The 10,549-nt window shown below is 36.9% G+C and overlaps 1 protein-coding gene and 1 pseudogene across 1 annotated transcript in view; one reads left to right on the top strand and one right to left on the bottom strand.

Moving 5' to 3' along the window:
- Window positions 1-6,295: 6,295 nt before the first annotated feature.
- On the bottom strand, window positions 6,296-8,660 carry LOC115272389 (annotated as a pseudogene).
- Window positions 8,661-8,754: 94 nt separating this feature from the next.
- LOC115272388 (olfactory receptor 5B3-like) overlaps window positions 8,755-10,549 on the top strand; it is a 3,868-nt gene continuing 2,073 nt past the window's right edge. The window contains exon 1 of the mRNA XM_029915469.1: window positions 8,755-8,833. Within this exon, the coding sequence (XP_029771329.1) occupies window positions 8,755-8,833 (79 nt within the window). The remainder of the gene's footprint in view (window positions 8,834-10,549) is intronic.

Below are 10,549 nucleotides of genomic sequence, written 5' to 3'. Positions count from 1 at the left end.
AGTCATAAGATGAACAATGACCTGTGTCATTCCTCTCAGATCTCCAACATGCAGTTACTCACATTTTAATGTCCTCACTCCACCTAAATTACAGAGGCAATACCATTTCTTGTTCAAAAGTCTATCATCTAGAAAAGGAAGTATATGTCCAAATATGTGACATCTGAATGAGAATGGCCAATGGGAACCTTAAAATTTTGGGGGCCTGCTTGTAGTAAACCTTATTAATTATAGGTTTATTATTTTCCTTATCATATGGCAAGGCCCTTGTATAGGTAAGCCATAAACAGACAAACCCATGAATAGGAACATACAGAAGAATCCCATATGTGCACACAGAAGTGGAGAATTAGTTAAAGGAGTTAAATATAGTGTGGCTAGTTTTTAATAGAAAACTTAAAATAGTCAATTTAAACATTAGAATATAAATTTGTGTCTAATATTATTTGTTTCTGTAGTTGAAATTTTTTCAAGAGTCCAAAATGGGGATTAAGAGTACACTTACCTTGATGAGCATCAAGAAATGTATAAAATTGTCAAATCATTGCATCATATACTTGAAACTAATATAACACTGTATGTTAATTATACTTGAATAAGAAAGTGACTTAAGGTGGCAAAACAAAGGTCCCAAATGAAGTAAGACATGACATAAATTTTTAAATAAAAATATATACTTTTGTTGGCACATTTTATTCAGAGCTACATACATACAACATTTTAAAGGAATTAATACTTCTGTCTTTAGTGTTTTTAGAAACAGATTTGTCACAGGGTAATTTTCAAAAGCAAGAAGGCCAGAAAAAGAAAAGTTGGTCTGTATATTATAAGAGACTTTTCAAATTTTTCTGTTTATCTTTTCTTATATTTTGTGAAAAAATAAATGCACTGAGTAATGATATTGTTATCTATTTTTCTTCTGGAAATACTACGAGATGGCTAATGACACTCAAGGAAAAATACTTTAGTTTCTGATGACCTACCTCATGTCCCGCAACTCTCTTACTCACTTCCTTCTGCTTCCCTCACACTGAGGTTCCTGCTGTCCCAGGACAGCTCAAGCTCACTCCTACCTCAGGACCTTTGTACTTGCTATATTTGCCAGTGTTCATAAAGCTCTCTCACTTCCCAGTCTTTGCTTAAATATTAGCATATCACAGTCCCTCCCCCACCTCCTATGGACACTGTTCTCAACTTGCTCTATTCTTTATAATCCTGATTAGTACTCAACTATTTCTATTTGTCTGTTAGCTTATTTATTTTTTTTACTGGTCCAGCTAGGACATACACCACACAAGAATAGCGAATCAACTTTATTAACAACGTTATCCCCCATACTTATATTATGGCCTGGTTCATACTAATTTCTCAACAAACATTTGTTAAATTAATGAATAAATAAATTAATTAAGCTTTGAGCCCAGAAGTCAATATATTTGAACCACTCATAATTATAGATGATAATGCCTTATGTAATTCTTTTTTAAAAAATATAATTTATTGTCAAGTTGGCTAACATACAGTGCATACAGTGTGCTCTTGGCTTTGGGAGTAGATTTCTGGGATTCATTGCTTACATATAACACCCAGTGCTCATCCCAACAAGTGCCCTCCTCAATGCCTATCACCCATTTTCCCCTCCCTGACCTCCCCCACCTCCATTAACTCGGTTTGTTCTCTGTATTTAAGAGTCTTTTATGGTTTGCCTCTCTCCCTGTCTGTTGATAACTATATTTCCCCCTCCCCTTCCCCCATGGTCTTCTGTTAAGTTTCTCAAGATGCACATATGAGTGAAAACATATGATATCTGTCTTTCTCTGACGGTCTTATTTCACTCAGCATAATACCCTCCAGTTTTATCCACATTGCCACAAATGGCAGGATTTCATTCTTTCTCATTGCCAAGTAGTATTCCATTGTATATATACACCACATATTCCTTATCCATTCATCATTTGATGGACATTTAGGCTTTCCATAATGTGGCTATTGTGGAAAGCACTGCTATAAATATTGGGGTACATGTGCCCCTATGCATCAGCACCCCTATATCCTTTGGATAAATTCCTAGGAGTGCTATTGCTGGGTCATAGAGGAGTTCTATTTTTAATTTTTTGAGGAACCTCCACAGTATTTTCCAGAGCAGCTGCACCAGTTTGCATTTCCACCAAGAGTGCAAGAGGGTTCCTGTTTCTCCACAGCCTCACCAGCATCTGTTGTTTCCTGAGTTGTTAGTTTTAGCTTGATAATGCATGATGTGATTCTTAAGAAAAGAATTTGAGAGCATTTTAGGAGATATGGGTTTTTTTTTTTCTGTATTCTCTCACTCACTATTTACATTTACCACTTTTGCACAAATAACTTTTTGGAAACTACACTATCAAGTAGATCACATAAAACCATTTAAATTCTTTTCTATTAGGAATCTCTCATTAAATGAAAATACATGAAATAAATTGCTTTTAATAAATTATAATAACACAAAATATGAGCCTGCAAAGTTTCTTAATTGGTTCTATTTGCAAAATTCCTTCATAAATAGTGATTATTCAGTCAACTCCAATGAATCTAAACATCCATAGAAAATGCAAGCATGTCAATATTTACAACAATTAATATAACTTACCTCAATATGCTAATCTAATCTATAATCAGTGTGTATTTTATTTGACTTTGAAGTGAGCTGAATTTTATAATAAAGCTATCCAAAGGAATTTTTACCCATTTTCCTTTCCTATCTCTATAATTTAAAAAGCATTCAACTTCTCAAGATTTGCAAAGCTGTGCATGAATGTCCTAAGAAGGTCATACTGACATTAGTGGGGTCCAGTGTGGGGCAACACAAGTATCTGCTCTGAAATCTGTAAAAATAGTTTCTTTTCTGGAACCGTTTCTTAATAACTACTTTAAATATATCTGAAATTTGAAAATGATTTTAGATTTTCAAAATATTAGCTGCCATATTATACACATGTCCCCTATACCTCTCACCCAGCTTCCCCTATTGTTAATATCTTATTTTGTCATAATATATTAGTCAAAGCTAAGAAACCAGCAATGAAACAGTACATTATCTAAATTTCAAGAATTCATTGAGTTTATTATTTTTCAACTAATATCATTTTGCTCTTACAGGATTTGATTCAGAATACAGCGCTGAATATATTGATGCATTTCCTTAATCTCCTTTGATCTGTGGCAGCATCTCAGTCCTTCCTGGATTTGCATGACTTTAATAGCTTTGAGAAGTACTGCTAAGGTATTTTGTAGAAGGTCTTTCAATCTATGTTTGTCTGATTTTCTTTTTCTTTTCTTTTTTTTTTTTTTTTTTTTGGTCATGATCACAGAGGTTATAGGTTTTAGAAATTTAGAAATTTAAGAATTGCCTTTGTCATCACACCTTATCAGGAAGCACATATTACCAACGTGACTTGTCCCTGGAGGTTGTAACCTGAGTCACCAAAGCAAGATATGTTTTCCATGTTCTTCAGTATAATTCTACCATTTTCCACCTGGAAGTTCTACACTTTAGAACCATGACATTAAGTTCAGACCACAATTGTTGTAGAAAGGACTACACTCCACTTTTTAGGGAAAGTCTAAACATATTATTTAGAATTGTTTTGTAAGAAAAAAATTTTTGTTTATTATTTACATCTATATTGACTTACATATATCTGTGTTATGTTTTGGGGTACAATTTGAACTACGCTATTTATTTTATTGTTCAGATTGCTCTGTCTTTGGCCATTGGGGACACTTCTAGTTTTACTCTTGTTTCCTTGTGAGATGCTCAATCCTTCTGTTTTCTGAACTCCTCCTCACATTCTGGAACTACAAAGCACTTTGGGCTCCTCTTGTTTTATTCTGGTCCCAACCCAGTCATCAGATCTTTCTCCAAAGAGCCCGGATTACTCTCCATTGGGACTCAAATGAATCCAAAGATTCTAGCCTTCTTTTCTTTAACTGGTAGATCAAAAAAACAAAACAAAACAAAAAACACCTAGCTATAGGGGCTAAGGACCTTCCTAAATGTTTTTTGAAGCATCTGTGGGTAGAGATTGTGTGCACATAAGTTCTCTTTAAGACTTTCAGTTCCTGTTCCAAGTCCCTGCCTTTGTCTCACTTGTTCATCACTTCAAGCACCACACCACTTCCCTTGTCTCCTCTCTCCCTGTCTCTACACTGTTTTCCCCAGGGTAAGATAAACCACTCATTCTCCTTCCTTCTTCCAGAGAACAAAATACACGAAAGCCTTGTACTCAGACAAAACGAAGGGGAAGTGAAGCCCAGAGTGATGAACTGCTGCAAGCTAAATATTTGATATTACTGACCCTCAGGTTCATGAAGCATCACCTACTGTTAAACATCTCTTCCCAGTCATCTCTCTCCTAAAAGCTTGGCATCCCACCACATTGTTAGGCTCTGCCCATTTACTCTCTTCTCAAAGTTGAAAGTCCTTAGCCTTATCCCTCTAGCTGCTCTGGGAAAAGACAACATGCAATTACACCATCATGCAAGTTGGGGAAATACTTAGAAGCTATGTAAAGCAAAGAATAATCATGGACTAGAGTGTAAAATATACATTTATGAGATTTGTGACCCCACCATCCAACCAAAACCACTCAAAGTCATCTACCAACTTAATATCATTATGACCTATTGCCAATTCTAAAGCTTGATATTGCTTGACCTACCAGCAGATTTGACACATCCATTCCTTTTTGACATCATTTCTCACTACTCACTTCCCAGAACACCTTTGCTGGTTCCTCATCCTGCTGATAATTTGTTGAGAAAATTCCAGATGTCAGCCCTTGAAACACTTTGCTTCTCTCTACCTATACTCTCTTACCTATGTTCTCATTCTTATGCTGAAAACTCTAAATTTATACAATTCCAGTCCTAAACCTTTCCCAGTGGTATCTGAGAGTCATCTCAAGTTTTGTTTGCTTCAAGTGAATTTCATGCCCTCTTCTCACCCAAACCCCCTGCTATCATGCCTGCCACACTTTACATAGCAGTCTTTCTAGTTGCTTAGACAGCTGGGCTACCGTTTTCCCCACATTCCAAATCCAATACATCTTCATATCATGTCATCTCATTATTTCAAACTTAGTAAAACAACCTGGCCAACTTGGAGGAATATAAAATACTATATATGATTTAGAAGGAACAAAAAAAGCAGATTTATTTTAAATTATGAAAAAAAATAATAGCAGATAAGAGAAAAAAAAAGCTACCTTAGATGGTGTGGTCAAGAAAAGGGCTCTTAATAAAGCAAGCAAGTGAGGTCTAGGAAAAGACTTACACAAAGGACAAAAACAAGCCTGAGACTCAGTTTTGGAGACAAGACTAATCATTCAGATTCAGGTACAAGTTGTGTAGCAGAGTACTGGTTTTCCTCAAAAAACATTCTTTTCTTCTACCAAAGTATTGTAATTTCAACTAAGTACATTAACTTTCAGCTAAAGATTAAATTTTGAACATAATGTACTCAGAAGTATTGCATACAGCGACTATATCACCTTCTTGAAAAGAAATTATTTTTCCTTCAACTCATCTCTTCCTCCCTTCCTGCAGATAAAATAGTTATGACGAGAAAAGACTTTCAGTATTCCAGGAGATGGTAGAGAGAGACTATGTGGAGTGAACCTGGCTCCAGAATGAGCAAGGCACATCATGTCCAGATAATTAATATTTATCCTGCTGCATTAGCGTCCACTATTTGAGAACAAATTGCTATTGTATTTAAGCCACAGTAGTTTGGCTTTCTTTGTTACAGTAGTTTAACCTAATTCCTAATTGTGGTAGGTTAACTATGGGCACAAATTTGCAGCTGTTTTCTTCAAGAGGTGGTGGAGTCTTTCTTCATGCTTGCATTGGGGCCAGCCTTTTGACACCGTTGATTAGTAAAATATGATAGAAGAAATGTGCGAGTTAGGAGTCTGTATTTTGAGCACAGTTATGTTTTATTTTTGCACTGAGAATATTATGTAAGAAAGCTGGTCCATCCTGGAGGATGAAAGAGCATGTGAAGAAGAGGTAGAGCATAACTAGAATCAGCAGTTAAAAACGTGAACCTTTTAGCCCAACAGACCTGCGTTATATATGCAGAAAGTATATAACTACATGAGTGAGGCCATGTGAACACAGCAAAGGAACTGCCCCACCAACCATAGAATTATGAGAAAAAAAAAAAACTCTTGTTTTAAGCCAATAGGCATTGTGATATTTTGCTACAAAACAATAGATAACTGATCACCTATCCAGTTTTACAATCTCTCTAATTAGTCTATGGGCCTAACAGAATCTTCATCTTCTTAGTGGCTTTCCTGAAAGCGTTATTCACCTCTTTATTCCTTAGACTGCAGACAATAGGGTTCAACGTGGGCACTATTATTGTATAGAACACAGATGCCATTTGGTCATTTTCCATAGAATGACTCGAACTGGGTTATAAGTACATGAACATGGCAGTTCCATAAAAGAGGGTGACTGCAGTGAGGTGTGAGACGCAGGTGGAGAAGGCTTTCTTCTGTCCCTCTGCTGAGCGCTTGCTCAGGGTGGCAATGCATCTGAACAGATAGGAGGTCAAGATCACTATCAGGGCAAAACAAACTTAGAAATCTACTAAGATAAAAAGCACAATCTCATTTATATAGATATTACAGCAGGAAAGACCCTGGACTGGGGAGATGTCACAGAAAAAGTGATGGACCACATCGGAATGTCAGAAGAAGAGGCAGAAGGTGAATCCAGTATGAATGACCCAGAAACAGTAGCCTGCCGCCATGTCAGCACACAAGCTGGTGGTCACAGTGGTGGTATAATGTAAGGGCTTACATACCACTGCATGCCTGTCATAAGCCATGATGGTTAGCAGGAAACAGTCTACACAGGCAAAACCCACAAAGAAGAACATCTGAGTCACCAAAGGAGCTGACTTTATCCTCTGTGAGAATCCCAGCTGTCACCTTGGGTGTAACAGCTGAGATGTAAACACAGTCCACCAGCAAGAGGTTACATAGAAACAAAAAGCTGAAACAGACTATAAATTCAGAGAACACACTGGTGGTTACCTGAGGGGAGACATGTGGGAGGAGGGCAAAATGGGTAAAGGGGAAACGGGAGATATAGACTTCCAATTATGGAATGATTAAGTCAGGAGGACAAAGCTACAGCACAGGGAATATAGTCAATGGTATTGTAAATAGTGTTACAAGTGTTGCATGGTGACAGATGGGAGCTAGAGTTGTAGCAAAGCATAATGTGTAGAGCTGTCAAATCACTATATTGTAGGTCTGAAACCAATGTATCATTGTGTACCATCTATACTTCAATAAGAAATAAAATAAGTAATTTTCATTGAAAAAAACTTTAGGTAAATATTTGGATCAGGTTTTTTGGTTTTGTTTTGAGTATTTATTTAAATTCCAGTTGGTTAGCATATAGTGTGATATTAGTTGCAGGAGTAGAATTTAGTGATTCATCACTTACATAAAACATCCAGTGCTCATCACAACACATGCGCTCCTTAATACCCATCACCCATTCCCCCGCCTCCCTCCAGCAGCCCTCAGTTTTTATCTGTAGTTAAGAATCTGTTTTATGGCTTGGCTCTTTCTTTTTTTTCCCTATGTTTATATATTTTGTTTCTTAAATTTCACATATGAATTAAATCATACGGTATTTGTCTGTCTCTGACTGACTTATTTTGCTTAGCATAATACACTCTAACTCCATCCACATCATTGCAAATGGCAAGATTTCATTCTTTCTATGGCTGAGTAATATTCTATTGTATATATATATCCCACATTTTCTTTATCCATTCACCATACTCTGGTTTCTCTTCATATCGTATAAATCTTTCGCCTTTATCCATTCACCAGTCGATAAACACTTGGGGTCTTTTCATAATTTGGCTATTGTTGATAAGGCTGCTGTAGACATTGGTGTGCATGTGCCCCCTTTGAATCAATATTTTTGTAATCTTTGGGTAAATGCCTAATAGTACAATTGCTGGATCATAGGGTAGTTCTATTTTTAACTTCTTGAGGAACCTCCATACTTTTTTTGCAGAGTGGTTGCACCATTTTGCATTCCCACCAACAGTGTGAGAGGGTTCACTTTTCTCCACTTCCTTGCCAGCACCTGTTGTTTCCTGAGTTGTTAATGTTAGCCATTCTGACAGCTGTGAGGTGGTATCTCATTGTGGTTTAGACTTGTATTTCCCTGATGATAAGTGATGTTAAACATCTTTTCTTGTGTCTGTTGGCCATTTATATGTCTTCTTTGGAAAGGTGTCTATCATAGATCATCTTTATTCATAATCATCAAACACTAGAACAACAGTTGAGGAGAGGGATAAACAATCGGTAATGACCATACAGTGAAATACTACTCTACCTTTTGTCACAGATAATGATATGGATGGGTTTCAAATGCTAAGTGAAAGATTATAGACTCAAAGAGTACATAGCATAGAATTACAGTTAGGACACTCTTCCCAAGGCAAATTTATTTAGACAAAACAGTTTGTAGGTTGCCAGGGACAGTGGATAGGAGAATGGGTTTACCAAAAGAAGTTCCTATGCATTTCTTCAGTTGCTAGTGCTTATTTGTCAGGAATTTGACAGAATCTTACAATTACCCATTGGGATTGTAGATATTATTGTATGAAAAATAATACATAATTACAAACTAAAAAATAACAAGAAATAACAAGTAATACAAAAACATGTGTGTTCAATGAAAATTACCAGCGTGTCCCCCACAGGCAGTTTAACTATTTCTCTCCTGGGAAGGTGGGATGTGGTGCTAGCATTGTTCTCCCAGGGGAAATTCCCAGAGAGCTCTTTGCCTCTATATATTTTTTCATGTCCCCATGCATTAGCCATTGAAATCCCAATACAACTGCACATGACATCATTGTAAAGGAACCAGTGTACATGTTGAACCCATTTGGTAATCATTTATTCATTTGAATGTTAATGCTTGCTAGTGCATAGGGGCCTTATCATGGAATTCTCTATAAGCCTGTGACCATATTCAGGGGAAATACCTTAAGATAAAAATTACATTGATTGACTTTAAAAATGATAATTTCTTATTGAGGTTTTCCAAACCCTCCTTGATTGCTATTTACAGACAGACACAAGTCTGTGGATTATATGAGGTAATCTTGTCATCTTTATTTTATAAATAAGGAGGAAGTAAGTGATTCTTGAAAGAATGCATAAGTTTAGAAATTGAACCAAGTTAATGTTCTTTCCACCACTTTTTCCTGCCTCAGAGGCCTTGGAGCTTCTGACCATGTCCTGGGAGAGCTCCTATAGTAGGATTTATGCATTTCTCTACAGCTGAGATTTGGATTCAGACACACTACTCAGCATTGCCTCTTCCTGCTCGCCCAGCAGACAGGTAAGCATGCATATCCTGTAAATATTTTGAATGAGAAGTGTAATCCATGCAAAAACAGTAGGGCAGCTCTGCTTACTTCGAGTTACTTGAGAACAGAAATAGATATGCTGAATGTTTTTCCAAAAATACGGAGGTGAGACTGGCATATAAATGTCAAATTTTCCATCAGAAGGGAGTTTACTGATACTTAAGGAACATCATCTTGCTTTGCTAAAGATATGGACAAAACACTAGACATAAAAGAGCAAGAGTGAAATAATCTTTAAGCTACAACATTTTTAATATGAATTAACAAGATCCAAACCATATTTTAAACTTTCCACTATAATCTCAAGCTTATTGTCACCAATACATCCACAAATGTTGACAGTGAATGGCTAAAAGCAGAGCCTTTTGATTACATTCTTGAATCTTGACTCTTTCCTATGTTAGCTGTGTATTTTAGAGCATCACAACTTCTCAAACCCTCATGCTCCACAATAGTGGAGGAATAATAATACTGCCTACTGTATACACGCACATATTTACATATAAAGCCTGTAATGTTGCTTATAGAATGTAGTATAGTCTCTAGGTGGACACGTGTGTTAAGGTTGGCAAACAATTCTGCATGGGACAGACTTGTACAGGGAAATTGCCGAAGTTTAGGAAGAAGATGTTAATAGCAGAAGGGAGATGCCCATCCAAGACTTCAGGTTTAAGTGAAGAGACTTCCAGTACTGCTCCTGTGGAAGAACAGATTCGAATGAAATATTTTACAACATGGTACTTGCCACCCTAACAGATCTACAGGTTGAAGAGAGGCCACAAACAAGGAACCATTAACCCTTGATCTCTGATTCTGCTATGAGATGATTGTCAGGAAAGACAGGAGTGGCTTAGCCACAGAGGACTCTCGTCCAAGGTAATGTATGGATCTCAAGGAAGAAATGAAGCACAAGAACACTTGCGTGGAACTGTTGAGGCAGCTGATCACATGGGTAAACCAAAGACAGACAGAAACTCTGGAGATCACAGAAAATCTCTGAGGCCGTAGTGTGTAAGAAAAGGCAAATTGAAGAGACTTCTTACATCAGGCATGCCTGCAGCCTTGTAGGTCACCACTCATTTTTCCCAAAGCAAC

The sequence above is a fragment of the Suricata suricatta genome, chromosome 11, assembly GCF_006229205.1.
Source record: "Suricata suricatta isolate VVHF042 chromosome 11, meerkat_22Aug2017_6uvM2_HiC, whole genome shotgun sequence".
Taxonomy (NCBI): domain Eukaryota; kingdom Metazoa; phylum Chordata; class Mammalia; order Carnivora; family Herpestidae; genus Suricata; species Suricata suricatta.
The sequence above is the reverse complement of the archived record's forward strand: the minus strand, read 5'-3'. Positions and strand labels throughout refer to the sequence as shown.